This window comes from Peromyscus eremicus, chromosome X, assembly GCF_949786415.1.
Source record: "Peromyscus eremicus chromosome X, PerEre_H2_v1, whole genome shotgun sequence".
NCBI lineage: Eukaryota > Metazoa > Chordata > Mammalia > Rodentia > Cricetidae > Peromyscus > Peromyscus eremicus.
In genome coordinates this window covers 127,811,095-127,828,348 of record NC_081439.1, presented here as the reverse complement: position 1 = coordinate 127,828,348, position 17,254 = coordinate 127,811,095, and the positions used below count along the sequence as shown (strand labels likewise).

The 17,254-nt window shown below is 38.4% G+C and overlaps 1 protein-coding gene across 3 annotated transcripts in view; it reads left to right on the top strand.

Moving 5' to 3' along the window:
- The window catches only part of Ids (iduronate 2-sulfatase), a 54,542-nt gene that overhangs the window by 13,772 nt on the left and 23,516 nt on the right, over positions 1 to 17,254 (top strand). For 2 of the 3 annotated variants that reach the window (XM_059250369.1, XM_059250368.1), the window contains exons 8-9: positions 1,920 to 2,093; positions 5,343 to 9,006. In XM_059250369.1, coding sequence (XP_059106352.1) covers positions 1,920 to 2,093; positions 5,343 to 5,815 — 647 coding nt within the window. In that variant the 3' untranslated portion in view covers positions 5,816 to 9,006. Of the gene's footprint in view, positions 1 to 1,919; positions 2,094 to 5,342; positions 9,007 to 17,254 lie in introns of those variants that run through there. The other variant, XM_059250370.1, reaches the window with a different exon arrangement.

Sequence of the window (17,254 nt, the reverse complement as noted above, 5' to 3'; positions counted from 1 at the left end):
TTCCCTCTGCTGCCCTCTCCTGTACCTTCTGCACCTCCTCCAGCTGATTGCCTTCATCCACCAATGTGGTTCCTTCTGCTTTTGTGTCACATATATTCCACTGATATATCCAACTATCCTTCCTTTTCCCCCCTTCTTTAGTATTTCTTTCTTGGAGGAAGCTCCTATTTCTAATCTAGAGAACTGAAGGACTTTTATTTGGAGGTTCTCTACTTCCTCCTTGTCTAAAGACAGACCCTTGGGCCTCTCAGGGATATGGGCTTTCTTTCTCACATTTTTTTATCTTTTATTTTTTCCTTTATTGAAAATAGATTCTTTTTCTCACACAATATGTCCTGATTAGGGTTTCCCCTCCCTCTATGCTTCTCAATTACCCCCCACCTCTCCTCTCATCTGAATCTACTCCCTTTCTGTCTCTCATTAGAAAACAAACAGCTTCTAAGGAATAATAATTAAATAAAATATAATAAGATAAAATAAAAATTAACACATTGGAATTGGACAAGACAAACAGTGGGGAAAGAGCCTAAGAGAAGGCACAAGAATCAGAGACCCACTTGTTTGCGTACTCAGGAACCCCATAAAAACACTAAACTGGAAGCTATTATATATACACCAAAGATCTGGTGTGACCTGTCTAAGCCCTGTGCATATTGCCTCAAGTCTCTGAGTTCATATAAGCTTTCATCATGTTAATTCAGAGGGCCTTGTTTTCTTGGTGTCCTCTATCCCCTCTGGCTCTTAACACTCTTTCTGCCTCCTCTTCCAAAATATTTCTGAAACCTGAGGGGAAGGATTTGATGGAGATATCCCATTTTCAGGGTCTCTCACTCTGCATAATGTCTGTTGGTCTCTATATTTATTCACATATTTGTTCCTGGTTATAGCAGCCTAGACTGAAGCTTAGCAGAAGAATAATGAAAGAATATATTTATTTAGCCATGAACTAATAACAACAGCTCTGTACTGAATGCTATGGGTTAGACTAAGTGCTGTGCCTTGGATGATGCCAGGCAGCCCACTAAAGCTGGTAAAGGCCTGTGGACTTAGAATGGCCATATTTGGGAATGCCATAGGAGAGCTTACTTTGTCCCTTTCAGGTCTGTGCATGCACATCAGTCAAATTTCCCAGAGCTGACTCCTGAGGTCCCACTGCTGGTCCCCTAGGCTTCTTAACCCTCAACCTTTTAGCTTCATGCTACATAGGAACAACATGACCTCTGTACTAATGCCCTACAAACCCACTGGGTCAAGGCTGCTTTGTCCTGGAGAGTGCAGAGGAGTGGAGGTTCAGGGTTTCCCCTCACCCAGTCCACAAAGGTGATCGTCTGGAGAGACTTCTTACTGAGCTCCTACAGACTCTTTGAACACTCCTCTCTTAAGTTTCCAGCATTACAGACAGAGGAATGGACAGATTGCCAGAGCCCTTGCACATCCACAATGACATGATGTCTATTCTTAGCCACTGGTTATTCAAAGTCCTTCTAAGTAGGAGGCTGCTAAGGAGAGTAGTCTGAGGTTATAGCTGGATTCTAAGTCTATAATTCTCTCTCTCTCTCTCTCTCTCTCTCTCTCTCTCTCTCAATTATTTTATTATCTTTACTTATTTAAGTTTTTTTTTTTTTCCTGAGACAGGGTTTCTCCGTGTAGTTTTGGTGCCTGTCCTGGATTTTGCTCTGTAGACCAGTCTGGCCTTGAACTCACAGAGATCCGCCTGGCTCTGCCTCCCGAGTTCTGGGATTAAAGGTGTGCACCACTGCTGCCCAGCTGTAAATTACCTTTTATAATTCTAGAGGAATTTCCTGAAGTTATGAGGTTTGGTGTCCTCTGCTCTTTACATTGAGAAATGAAATGGTATCTAAAGTAAACAAACCATGATATTATTAATTTTCTTTCATTGTATGCTTTTTATGGCCCAGGGTGGGCCCTAGGTGAACACGGAGAATGGGCCAAATACAGCAATTTTGATGTCACTACCCATGTGCCCCTGATGTTCTATGTTCCTGGAAAGACAGCCCCACTTCCTGGAGTAGGCGAGAAGCTCTTCCCTTACCAGGACCCTTTTGATCCCACCTCAGAACTGATGGATCCAGGTATAAACACACAGAAGTGACAATGCCTAGCAGTGAGAGTACCTTTGGTTTATATGTGAATTACTTTATCAGACAACAAGCTGTCCCTCTTTGTGGTATGTTGGAGTTCATTTTCAATATTGTTTAGTATTCATATATTTTTTAGCATCTCCCATGCACTAGGTTGGGAATGCATGGCAGAGTCAGAGCTGACAAAAATGGCCCCTGTATATTGGGGCCCTTGGAAAGTATAGAGGGCCAAATGAGTAAGTGACATTCCCAAGGTGGGAAGGGCTGTTTGGAGGTGACAACAACATGTCAGACCTTAGAGGAAGTGGCTATAGACTGCTGAGACAAAGTCTCCCCAACATATGAGTGGAATGTTTCATGTGCATGCTTTTTTGGGGGACCTAGTGCGTACTGAGAGATATTTTTCATTTTGGAGCTCATTGACCTATTGAAACACACCAGGTTAATCTGCTCTGTACTCCCCAGCAGCAAAGGATATTTACTTTGATTTCTACATGCAATTCCTTCAAAGCCTTGAAAACCAGGCACTCTTCCTGCCCATGTGAAGTGGCAGGTGTAGGTTCTTGAGAGTTGTATTCTTAATTTATCTGACTAGTGTACTTTCAGACACCAATTGTATACTTCAATGGCAGTTGGCTTTTCAGAGTGCTTTCTTGTGAGCTATGCTAAATCAGGTCGCCCCTTTTTTAGACTAACTGGTCCCTGGCTCCATCTGTAACACCTAAGTCTTGCATTTCATGTTCATTTCTATGTATATTGATCTTGGTTTTAGATCTTCATTCTGGCCTTTCTGGATTTTTTAGTTTGCTTATATCATCCATTTTTCCTTTTGCACATTTAATTTTGTATGTTTCATGCTCTATGTGTCTTTCCTAACACCAAAAGAAAGGTTAAAGAGTTTCAAGGCATGAGTTTAATTTTTTTATTTCTGGGACAAATCTGGTTGGTGAGAGTCCTTTTTGAAACTTGTTGGAAGATACTCAGCAAATTAGAAATCCCTGTATTGTAGTGTCATCCAATTTCTTCCAAGTGTAATCTGTAGTCTTCATCTTTTCTCTGAATTTCAACTTTTACTTCAAATAGTTTGTCCCACTTGGCTAGTCAATCTAACATGTCTGGAGCTGAACTTAAACTGATTCACCTTCATTCTTACCTTTGTCACTCTTATCCTTAGAAATGATGTTGTAATTTAGGTTCCCAAACCAAAAACACCTCCCACTCCCCCAAGAAAAACAGCCTGCCAACCAACCAACAAACCAAACAAACAAAAAATCCTGTAGACAGAGACTTGTAATCATGGCTATTCAGAGGCTGAGGCATGAAGATCACATGCTCAAAACCTATTTGAGATACAGAGTAAGTTCAAGGCCAGTCTCTATAACTAATTGAGAACTCATCTCAAAAAATAAAACTCAGGCTCAGGACCTAGCTCAATGGTAGAGTGTTTGCCTATCATGCATAAGGCCCTGGTTTCAGTCCCCAATAATGATAAAAGAAAGTTGTGAGTCTTTTTAGTCCATCTTTTTTCTTTATCACGTATGTGCTTTGCATCAGCAAGCATACTCCTTTCCATTCAGAATCTGTCTCTGCCTGTTCTCATCAATTCCACTGCCATCATTCTTCTGCTGCAGCAACTTTCTGAAGTCACCTTGCTTGTGCCCTTGGTTCTCTAGAGTGTTTCCTTCTTATAGTATTGCAAGTAACCATTTCCAAACTCAAAGCGGAGGTAGGAATATATAGTTCAATGGTGTGGAGTTCATGTCTGGGATGGACTGAAGCCCTGTCTTCTATCCCTAGCACTGCAAAGATGAAAGTTAAAACCAAAAGCAGAACCTCCAAAATACAGCCTTACTCAGGAGCCTCCTGTGTTCCCAGCTCATGGAGTAAATGTCTTTATAATGGCTATCAAGGCCTTATATGACCCGATTACCTCCTCATCTCTTAGAATTCCTCTTGGCAAATACCCAGACCATTCTTTCTGTGCAGTGTTCCACAGTCTTAATTCCTCAATTGCTTAATTCCTTAATTGACTAGACTGAGGGTAAACAACTTTTTTTCAATGATGTATACATGTGGTCATATTGTCTTCTACTTTCATAGTGGTATTTTTTTTTTTTTTTTGTATGAGAGGCTTTATCTAGGGAGATGCAACACACACATGCATATACATCTCCTCATCCCCAGAAAGGTAATCCATGACAGACCAAAGTAACAATTACACCAAAGCCCGACTTGGTGAATCAGTGAGTTTTATTGGGGTCACTAATAGGAATATGGGTGAGGGGATACTGATGACTCAGAAGTAGATGCATTGCTGAAAATCCCACATCAACATGGTTGATGACACATAAAAGCTGTGTCCCTAGAGTTCTTGACATAAGTTGCAGAGAGCTTGACATTTCTAAGAGATGGCCTGTAAACAGCTGGGCTGGGCAGTCTCCTCTAGCAGTTGTTTACTGCTACCAATCTATGGTTATACACAACGTGGTATATACATACAGTATAATATTATTCATCCTTTAAAAGAAAGGAAATGCCAGTGTATCCTATAGAATGGATGAGGCTTGAGTACTCATTATGTTAAGTGAAATAAGCCAGGCACAAAGGATCAAATGTGGTCTGAGACTATTCACATGAGATATCTCTAGTAGTCAAATTCATAGTGCTAGAAAGCAGAATCAGTATTATCAGTTGATGGTGGTAGAAAAATGGACAGCTGTTGTTTGGTTTTTAGTGAAGGGTTTTTAGTGCTGAGGTGGTGGGGACAGAGACATAAAATGAATTGTAGAAGTGACAGTGATGCTGACACAATGTGAATACATGAATTGCCACTAAAAAGTGGTTAAGATTGTGAATTTTATGTTTTGTGTATTTTACATTAAAAAGAAAATATAGATCAAATGCAAATAGTTAGAAATGAGTAATCTTCAGCAGACTTTTTCATAGTGGGTAGAGCTTTAATTGGTTAAACTTGTCAGGATCAAATATTTGGCTCCAAAATTTAAGTAGTTTAAAAATGCTTCCAACAGGCTGGAAATACCTTAATTTTATATCTCATTACATTGAATGGACCATTAGTGAAGAGAGAAGTCCTGGAGAGGTAGCATTTCTAAACTTCTTTTGCTAAAAATTGGGTGTTATATTTGAAAACGAAATGGGGAACAGTTGGTGCTCAGACAGGCTTCTGGTTTAGCTGGTTCTGCAGTGTACTAGATCCAGCTGTGCTGCTTCCTGTTTCAGGTAGGCACATCGTGGACCTTGTGGAACTTGTATCTCTCTTCCCCACACTTGCTGGACTTGCGGGACTGCAAGTTCCTCCTCGATGCCCCATCCCTTCTTTTCATGTTGAGCTGTGCAGAGAAGGCCAGAATCTCCAGAAGCATTTGCAGCTCCATGACTTGGAAGAGGATCCACACTTCCTTGGTAATCCCCAGGAGTCCATTGCCTATAGTCAGTACCCGCGGCCTTCAGATTCCCCTCAGTGGAATTCTGACAAGCCAAGCTTAAAAGATATAAAGATCATGGGCTATTCTATACGCACCATAGACTATAGGTATACTGTGTGGGTTGGCTTTAATCCTGCTGAATTTCTGGCTAATTTTTCTGACATCCATGCAGGGGAACTTTATTTTGTGGATTCTGACCCATTGCAGGATCACAATGTATATAATGACTCCCAACATGGAGGTCTTCCCCACTCATTGAAGCCTTGAGTTCTGCCAGCCAAAGAGGACACATATGTGTCCCCTTGCCCCCTTCTGGCTTGTGAAAGGTGACATTAGAGATGGTTATCTTTTACTACCCATTGTATTAGATGTAACATGATTGGGGAGCAATCAAAACATGCATCATCAATTTGGCCTAGGACTATGTGGCAGACGAGTCTTTTCATTTAGTTCTTCTTAAGTTATAATCAATCATTGGATTTGGGCTAGGCTGAAACTCGTCCATTTTAAAAGCACTCATAGCTTAGATTAAATAAGTACAAAGTAACTTACTGGAATGCAATCATACCTTTGTATATAAAATCCAATGCCAGCCAAAAATACTATACTCAAGAAATAATTTACTTGTCGAATTTAGTGCATTTCAAAAAGTAACCATATATCTTAGGTAGCCCATTGTAGTAAAACATGTTAACATGGGACTCATTTATTCTCAAATGTGAAATTAAGTAGTAATTCTAGAAGCAACTACTATGTGGTCTATGTTCAACTTTTGCTTCTAAGACTACAGATTTAAAAATCAAAAGTAAAATACACATGGGATTATTAATGCAGCATTCCTTCATTAAATAATAATGCTTAGTAAAGTATAGATAAAGGTAAGAAATTCAGTTAACTGTTTCAGTACTTGCTGGTCCAAATAATAATTTGTTAGTAAATAGCGTAACTCTTGAACTCAGTGGCTATCTGTTAAAAAGTCTGTTATTCACAATAAAAAGCATTTAAAATATAACTATACCCATGATTTGAATATACATTCAAAATTGTATTCATATTTAGAGAATTGCAGATACCCATTTATTCTGGAGGCAGGAGCTATTTTACTTCTACCTTTTGGTAAAGAAAGCATGAATTTATGAAATGTAAATTTTCATGTGGCTTGTGGAAACTTTTCATTAATAGGGTGTAAGTAATTTTCAGAATGTAGTTCTGTATTCCCTGCATATTCCCTAAATATGAAAGTGACAGGAAAGGTATATAGTAGGGATAATGTTATTTCATTACTGTTAAAGAAAAGTCAGTTCTTTAATATGCTAAAAACTGTTCAATTATCAGTAGTCAACAGCTTTCCAACACACAGTGTATTTAGTCTTGTCTTAAAGGAGTAATTTCAATAATTTTCTCCTTAAAAATGCTTCAGTGTTTCAAGGTAAATGTCTGTAAAACAAAATATAGCAAATAGCTAATTAGAATAAATTAATGTCATATATTAAATTGTAACCCAAAAGCCAAGATGTTATTTTTAAGTTTGTAAAATCTCAAAGACAGATTGTTTTTGGTAATTGGCCTATAGTAGAGAGGTAGCTGATAGTACAGTGATTTTTTTTGAGCAATTAAATGACTGTCTTGGCAACAGTAATTTGTATTTGGGGACTGATTTTCCCATTCATCTCTCCTGATCCCCAAATTTGCCTTGTCTAGAAACTGGCTTTTGTAGATGATTTGTTTCAGTCTTTTCTTGTTCTTTATCTTTATTACCCTCATTGTATTCACTCAGTACCATTTTTGCAATTTAGTTTAGAAGTTGTTCACAGCTTGTTTTTATTTTACTTAGCTTTGTCTCCTATTCCACAGTTATGGAGACAGATTTTGACACAGGTTTTTATTTTATGTCCATTTATTGTTCCTGTTTGACCATAGTATATACATTTCATTTTTCTTATTTTATTTCCTGAAGCACAGTTTTAGTGTCAACCCCCTCCAAATTCTGCTTCCTATGAAGTCATAAGCCCAGTGGTGCTATCCACTTAATAGCCACAAGACATATGTGACTATTTAAATTCATTGACATGAAATAAAATTTTAAACAATTTTTGGTACATCATAATTCAAGTGCTCAGTAGCTAGACTTAGAACCTTTCCATCGTAGCAGACAGTTCTATTAGACAGAGCTGCCCTGGATTTGAGCTATATTTGTTGGCCATGATTGGCAGGTTCCTACTGTCCTGCATTTGCCCATAATGAACAAACCATGTTTTGTTTAGGCATAGAGTGAGGAGTTTGCTGTGGCCATCAGCCTCTTCCTTTCATTCTCATTGCCATTGCCTCTGTCCTTCTCTCTCCCCTTCCCAAATAATTTACCTCCCCACCCTTTTCCACCCCTGTTCCTTAAGGAATCCATGTGTCTTCCTAAAAATCTCTCTTGACCCTGCCCTTTGAGAACACCGTCAGTGCCTATTAAGGGTCTAGAAAGACCTCCGCTGAGCAGTCAGAGTCTTCCCTGGCTCCACAATGCCCCTTTCCTTGGCTGACTTTCCCTTGCCAATCCCTGCCTCCCTGGCCCTTCTAGCTTGTGCCTCCCTTCTTTGCTCCAACACCTTCATGGCCATTCTTCATAACCTGGCTCCCCTGCCCCCACTGCTTAGAGGATGAGGCTTTTGGGACTCTCTAGACTATATTGTGGGGGAAAATGAACATGTCTAAAAAATCTGCTATTTACTTAACTTTTAAAAAGCATTTTTTTCTCATTATGAATTTGATGTGTTAATTATAGAAAAATTGGAAATCAGAAATAAAATAAAAGGCGAGAAAATGTCTGAGTGCTTTATCCTGAGATTGCCACTTAATATCTTGTCCGTTTAGGGTATGAATGTTTTATATTTCTTGATCCTCTATGTTCTTTATAATATAGTTTCTGTTCTTTCTCTCTAAACATTATGTATGGTTATTAGTGACTTTTGCAGATATTTTATATTGCTGGTAATATATTTTATTGCATAGTTTTGTTGTACTTTTCTTAACCTTCCTTCAATTGTTGGAAATTTAGGTTATTTCCAAACTTTCAGTATTATAAATAATGCTATGACCAACTATGTGAATAGAATGTTTTTATGTATTTCAAAGTATTCCCATAGGATAGTCTCTCAATGCCATGTCATCTAAAACAGCTCCATTTTCTCCTCACTCTATCTCTACTATAACATACTAAAGTTAGAAAACAAAGTCAACAAGCCTATAAATGAAAACCATAACACCAAGAAAGAAAGCCTGTAGTCCTACAATAATAGGTGAAACTTGTATCCTGCTTTGACTTCTGCTTCTTTGCATATTAATGACAGAAGCCATTATTCTCTCTGTGTGATAGTTGGGTATTTGCATTTCTAGTTGTCTGACTTTGTGTGGTTATATTATGGGTTTTACCTTTTAATGTAATAAAATAAATTGCTCTTTTCTGGTGTGATGGTTTTTCCTGCATATTTGTATTAACCATAGAACAACTCCATTTAGGAACTGAATAAATACTTGTTTTCGTTTTGATTTTTGGGGGGAGATCTTGGTGTTATTATCTTTTTATTTAATTAGAGTAGTGTGTGCTCACTGTGTGAAATGTTAAAGTAAAAAATGATGTCACTAGAAAGAAGCCCACTTTCTTAGTTGCTTTTTTGAAATTATTTTTGTTTATGTATATGAGTATATTGCCTACATGTAACTCTGTACATCATGTTCATGCCTGATGCAGTCAGAGGCCAGAACAAAAGAGTTGGATCCCCCTGGAACTGAAGTTACAGATTGTTATTAGCTGCAGAGTGGATGCTGGGAATTGAACGAAGCTCCTCTAGAAGAGCAGTCAGTGCTCTTAACTGATGAGTCATCTCTCCAGCCCCCTTAGTTTCTTTTTCAGTTGTGACAATATATATATAACCAAAGAGAGGAAATCTTGTTTTAGCTCCTAGTCAGTTAAGAGGGTGTAAGCAAAGGTATCTAGATCTTGGAGCCCCTGATTATATTCCACCAACAGTCAGAAGAGAATAATGAATATGTGCATGCTAATGCTCTACTCTCTTTGTACAGTCCAGGATCCTCAGACAGGGAATGGTCCTGCTCACAGGTATGATGGATCTTCCAAACATTAGTTAAAGTAATGAAGATAATCCCTCACAGGCATGCCCAGAAAGTCCATCTCCCAGGTGATTCTGGATTTTTATCATTGTGGCAACACTAAAAATCATATCAACCTTTCAGAATATAGCTAATGTTGATATCTGTGTGTATTTCTACTCCCTTTTTGTGTCCAAATACAATGTGTAGATAAGGACATTTTGTCTTTTCATTGGTGGAGTTTACCACATAGTCTGTGTCTTGTGATCTAGTGTAATGTCAGTATTTTTTGGAGACAAGACTTTATTATGTTGCCCAGGCTGGCCTCAAGCTCAGTACACTCTAACCTTTACAGATGTGTTGTCACAGCTTAAATAACAAGATATTTTGTTTTCCAGAACTGGAGATCAAACCAAATCCTCATATAATCTAAGCAACTGCGATAGAACCAAGCCATACTCAAGCTTTAGCATGTTTTTCATAGTAGTTGGCAGATATTGATTAATAATTACAACTGCCTGTGGCGAGCCACAAGAATATGTTATAAGGAGTCTAGCTGTGTATTAAAGCTATACCTTGATGAGGCCAAGGGTCAGTCAAGTGGGAAGCCATCTAGCATGGACTATTTGGTGTTATGTGGGGTGTTTACCCACCAACCCCACAGCTCCCCAGAGTTTTCTTGAGTGTGAGCAGCAGGAAATATTAGATAGAAGGATCTAGATTGCGGAGATAAACAGATAGAAAATAAAGGATAGCCTCGAGAAGGCCTGGAACCTTTTCCAATGGGCCCTGACTGTCTCTGCCCCAGGGTATTTATGCAGATGCCAAGGGGGTGGAACAAAAGACCTCTTCCCCCCCCCCCCCCCCAGCACAGCCAAGTGCAGACCATCTTAGACACCTGCACTCAGGCCTGTGGTCCTAATCATTCTCTATGCGGACCTGCTGGGTAAAGCCACAAGGAACGTGAAAACGGGCTCCCACAGGTCCCCCTTTCTTAATATATAAGAAATAACTCATTATTCATAGTTTACAGCAATCTCCATAACTGTTATACCTCCCAATATGGGAGTAGAGGATGATAAAGATGGCATTTTTTCTTTTGAATTAGGTCCAAGGTGACTACAGCAGCCTTTAGCTGCATCCAGCCCTCTCTAAACCAAAAACTTAATGTAATTGCAAACTTAAAGAATCCCTTAGCTTCATCATTACCATTAACCGGTTAACATAAATATTGCTATACATAGTCACAATTCTCCCAATCTTACAACTCAAAGCAAACTCTTAACAGAACCATCTGAATTAACATATATGGTGCTATATATAGTTAACAATTTTCTCAGTCTTACAACTTTAACTCTTAGTAGAATCATTTGAATTTTCTTGCTAACAACATAGGAAAAACTTTGATGTATTCACATCAAACTTAAATATTTCCTTAACTCCACAAAACCAGGGTGCATTAATAACAATAGGTTAAACATAATTTCTGCAAACATACATTCAACCTTAATTCACTCATAACTCCTTTTCTTTATAATTTTTAAAACAATCTCAAACCTAGTTAGAGGAACCCAAACTTACACAATTCCTATAAGCCCATATTGAAATGCAGTATTCTCAATCTAACCATTAACACTTTGAAAACTTAGCAAAACATCCAAAAGCAGTTTCATAATAAAACTCTTTACACTTTAAAAGTAGTCTCTTAGTATACCCCATTTGCATTTCTTACTAACAAAACATTACATTAATCCACTCAAACAATTTTTTTTTTATTAAATAGGCTAAGGAATATTAACTCTCCCTTTTCTTTATAATTGTTTAAGCAAAATCTCATGCCTAGTTAGAAAACCCAAATTTTCCATTTAAACAGTTCCATTTGCAACACAAAACAAGTTCCAAAAGTAATTCCATTTTTAAATAAACAGTTCCATAAAAAATTCATGAATCACCAGTTAATAGCATATATGCATGCACAAAACTGCATCTTTAGTCTAGGTAGAAACAATAAATTTCTTCATTTAAACAGTTCCATTTTTAACCCAATTCCAGAAAACAGTTCCAGGTCATTACTATAAGTAAACTCAAAATTGTCCTATTGCAATGAAATCTATTGTTCATTTCATTAAGTCCCAAAATTCAAATTATAAATTCTGGTACTAGCCTTCCAAATATGAAGAAATCCATAACAAAAATCTTTTTGTAGTCTTATCTCATTATTTTAAGTTCAAAAAGTTCAAAAAAGTAAATGCTGGTATCAGGCTTTCACTTCCAAATATGAAGAGACGTTTTACAACCAAAACTTTTTGCAGTTAACAATTTTAATTCAAACAAGCATCTCTGCAACTTTTGTCCTCACAGACAGACCTTTATAGGTAGAGTAGTATTCTAAACTGCACCGTTTTTGATGTTACCTCAGGTTTTTCTGTGTTGCATTGATTTTCCACAGATCTCAGCTGCAGATGCCTTGTTGTGCTGCTTCTGGCATCCACCATTCTTGGCTTCTTAGCGGCTTCTGGAGCTTTTGAAACCATTCAGACTGCCTGCTTTGCAGTCTACTAGGAAACTACCTTCTGTGTCTCAGGTTTTTTCACTATACACATTAAGCATAGACTCACACTTAACATTTACACTTTTTTACAAACTCACATATAACGTATTTTGCCTTGCAAAGCATTTAGACTCACATTCAACATTTACACTTTACAAACTCACATATAACGTATTAACATCTACTTATTTATACTCCTTAAGGAAACTATTATGGTGGTATTTTATTCATAGTGAAATGTGATTTTAATTGTATGTTAATAAATAAAGTTGCCCCGGGGTCAGAGCTAATAGCAAGCCATAGGAGAGTTGGGCATTTGTGGCGCACGCCTTTAAACCTAGCACTTGTTAGGCAGAGCTAGGTAGATCTCTGTGTGTTCAAGGATACAGCCAGCATTGGAGACACACGCTCCAATGTGTGTCTGGAGGTCTGTACAGACAGGCAGTGATGAGGCAGTCATGTGGTTGGGTTTACAACCAATGAGAAGGCAGAACAGAAAGTCTATATAAAGACAAACAGACAGAAAGTAGGTCTCTTTTGGAGAGGTCTCTTTGCTGAAGAGGATAGCTGCAGCAGGTGGGTAAGGCTCTTAGCTCTGATCTCTTGGCTTTCTTCTTTGCATTGGTTCTCTGTTTCTTATTTAATAAGATGGTTGGTTACATCTACATTTGGTGCCCAACATGACAAGAATCCATTAAAAACTGCTTGACTTGGCTTGGTGGCAGGTCCGGTTTCCTGCCTGGGTAGCCGGCTCCCTAGCCCGGGCCCAGGTCGGCTTGGCCTCAGGCCAGACTGACTGTAGCCCCAAGCGGTTAGCTTAAAGCCGGTGCTACAAACAACTCAGGCCTGCCCTGTCGAACAGGGCCCCTGCCTGTAAAGCCAACGCACGTGGTCGGAGCTTAAGGAAGCCAGAGCCAAGGCTTGACTAGGCTCAAGCGGGACACATGGCTGGATTCAAGCTCTTAGGCAGAACTTGTGGCTATTCTCTCTCTCTCTCTCTCTCTCTCTCTCTCTCTCTCTCTCTCTCTCTCTCTCTCTCTCTCTCTGGATTCACACCTCAGACACTAGGGGGATGTTTTGAAATTCCCTCGGATTTCTACTGTTCTACACAGACTTGGTAAGTCACTTAACATATCAGATATTTTAAAGAAAACTATTTAGAAGAGAAATTTTCTCCACATTAAAAAAAATGGGTTTTATGTGTACATTGAAAGAAAATTGGGCTTGCTTTGAAATGTTAGGCAGTCTGACAATGGAACAACTATATGAGAAGATTAATGTTGATCGAATTATGCACTTTATTACTATGCTTATCCTCATTTTACTATTTAAAAAGATAGTCAATTTAAGTGCCAGGATAACAGTTTTACAAAAACTTGTTTAACCTGTAAAAATGAATCATAGAGAAATTCAAATTCAGACAGAAGAAATTAACAGTGAAGTTGTTTCAAGATTGGATCATAAGGTTACAGAAAGAAAGCCTGTTTTCACACAGTCACCCTTAATTTATCTGGTAATCGTACAGCAGTTGCCTAATCAAATGACTAAACAAAATATTTGGGCTCCAATTGAAATGTTAGATTTACGAAGGTTTAAGGAGGCAATAGTATCTTATGGCATGCATTCCCCATATGTAAAGCAAATGTTAAACTCCTGGTCAACATATAATAGGATTATACCACAGGACTGGCAGGAGCTGGCACATGCTGTTATGGAACCTGGACAATGTCTCCAGTGGCAAATGTGGTTCAGGGAGGAGGCTAAAAACATAGAAAAACAATGGAGGGATAAAGGAATACAAGTCTGCCAGGATCAGCTTATTGGAGAAGGACAATATGCTTCAGTACAAGCACAATGTTTATATGATGTCCAAACCCTAATTCTATGTGGAACAGCAGCCTTGAATGCATGGGACTGAGTTGAGGAACCAGGAAAAAAAAAACTGAGTCATTTACAAAGTTTATACAAGAACCAAAAGAATCTTTCACAGATTTTTTATAAAGACTGGCTTTAGCAGTAAAGAGAATGGTCCTGGATTCAGAAGCTAGTAAGATAATAATTGAATCTTTGGCCTTTGAGAATGCGAATGCAGCATGCAAAAGAATAATCAGGCCGTTAAAGGCAAGATCTGCACCCTTGGAAGATTGGATTAGAGACACGGTTAATGTTGAGTATCATGACCATGATGATTTGTGGGTGGAGAAGCAATTTCAAAAGGTTTGAGGAATGTTAGATGTTTTGGATGTGGAAAGCAAGGACATTTGAAAAGGGACTGTAAACAGGTCATTCCTAGAAACAATGTTTCTTCAAGGAACAATGGCAACAGAATGCCCCGTCTTTCTGGAGTATGCAGAAGGTGTGGTAAGTGGAAACACTGGACCAACTAATGCAGATCAACAAGGGACAGGCAAGGTAATCCTTTGCCTCAGTCTTTGGGAAACTCCTAGAGGGGCCTCATGCAGGCCCCCATAGCAAATCCAGTTCAAACCTTTCCTGCAGTCGTCGAGGAAACCCCTACTCAGAGCAATTAAATAACCAAATGCCTATTGGAATAAATTATGCTGGTCAGGATGATGAAACAGAGAGAATAGAAAATTCAGGAGAAATCATAAAGAAAATTTTTTGGCAAACTTCTATTAATGAACAAAGACCAAAATTAACAATAAAAATAAATGGTATTTTGTTGTCTGGTCTGGTAAACACAGGTGCGGACGTTACCATAATTGCACCAGAATTTTGGCATCCAACTTAGCCTCTTCAGGAGGTAAACGTTCAACTGTTAGGAATTGGGACATTAAGTGAAACAGAGTGCAAGATGGCTCGAATGTATAGGTCCAGAAGGACAGAGAGGAAAATTAAAACCATATGTGGCTAACATAGCTATGAACCTGTGGGGTCAAGACTTGTTGCAACAATGGAATACTCAGATTAACATCCCTCCAATCTCAGAAACAAATCATAACTAGCACATGTTTCTGAGAGAAATATTAGAAGATATTATTCTAATGAGTGTTCACCAGCCATCCATATTATACAAGAGCAGGGCACAACAACTGATGATCTTCCAAAGACACCAACAGCTCTACCTTTAAAATGGTTAACAGACAAGCCTGTATGGGTTCAGCAGTGGCCTTTAACAACAGAGAAACTCCAGGCTTTAGAAGAGCTGGTAGAACAGTTAAATGCTCAGCATATTGAAGAATCAACCAGCCCTTGGAATTCTCCTGTATTTGTTATTAAAAAGAAATCTGGTAAATGGAGAATGGTAACAGACCTTAGAGCAATTAACAAAGTAATTCAGCCAATGGGCTCTCTACAATCTGAAATTCCTTTGCCTACTCTGTTACCAAAAGGATGGCCTCTCATAGTTATTGATTTAAAAGACTGTTTCTTTTCAATACCCTTACAAGAAAAAGACAGAGAAAGATTTGCTTTCATAGTGCCTACTTATAATAATTCTCAACCAGTTAAAAGATTTCAATGGAGGGTCCTCCCACAGGGAATGTTGAATAGCCCAACTCTGTGCCAATATTTTGTACAACAGCCATTGGAAGTGGTACGTAAAAAATTTCCTAAATCTATAATTTATCATTATATGGATGATATTTTACTAGCTGACTCAAATGCAGATACTTTAGAAAGAATGTTTGAAGAGGTAAAGAAAATTTTGCCTTGCTGGGGATTACAAATTGCTACTGAAAAGATACAAAGAGGAGATTCTATTAACTATTTAGGATATAAAATAGAGCTACAAAAAATTAGACTCCAAAAGGTGCAAATTAGGAAAGATAGACTACAGACTCTTAATGACCTTCAAAGATTATTTGGAGATATTTCTCATCTATGAACTATTGTTGGGGTAAAAAATGATGAACTGCATAATTTGTTCAAAACCTTAGAAGGTGACAAGGACTTAAATAGTCCAAGAGAATTATCACCTGAAGCTGAGAAAGAATTGGCCTTGGTAGAAAAAAAAGTACATTGTCACGGACTGGCCCACCGGGAGTACCACGACCATAGGAGAGCCAGGGCTTGGGTAGTCAGGAAGGCAAGGATTTGGCGAATGACAGACAGACAACACTTTCAGAAGTGGTTTGAATCTGCTGCAATTTTACTTTTGCAAATCAGTAGTTTATATACAGAAAAGAAAACTATCAAGTCATACAAGGAGCAACAAGAGCTTGGCAATAATTCAATTACATCATCTTTAAAAAACAGCAAGCACACAATTATTAATCGGCGCTAGACATATCCCTTCACCCATAAGAACGTTATGACCCAAAGAGCAGTCTGTGTTTTTTAAACTTAGTACAGTTCCTAGACTTGTGAAGGCTTCTTTGCAGTTGCAGCTGAGTCCTTCATCTTTATCTCAGCCGCTCTCTAGTTTATTATGCACTTCTACTTTTTTGGTTCTCATGACCCATTTAGCCAATTTGGATGTTATAGATCCTCCCTAAGTCTTTTTTTAGTTTTTTACCATATATCTCTTTAATATAAAACCTTTTTACCTGTTGAAATATGGACTCTTGTACTTTTACTCCTGTAAGGGGAAGGAGTTCTGTTGTAGTCCTTAAGTTTTTCATGTTGAACTTCCTCAACAGAGGGGCCCACCATCTGTCTCCTATGAGATAACATTTTCTGTCATAAATCACTTTAGTTGGGATTCCTAAAGGATTCCTAGTAGGTGAGTGTTCATTTCCTAGAAGTGTCTGAATTATTATATTTTTTATTATCTAGCAGCTTGGGGTCTTTAAGAAATAGCTCATTCTGTTGTATCTAAATGAGGTCCATGTCCAGCTTCCCCTTTTCTCCATAGTTCACAACCCAAGCATTTATTAGTTTTGGCTGTGTTTTATAGATTAATTAGAACATTATCAGGAAAGCAGTTATACAGAACCCATAGCTCAGAGAGCTCATGATCTGTGAAGCACGTCTCCTTCAAGAAGGAGGCATAACACGGGCACTCTGCCAGGGACCTCCAGGGAGCTTAGTCCCGTGATACACGTATCTCCCGTCCGCTATTATTGACATAATTGTTTATGTCACATGGACTACAC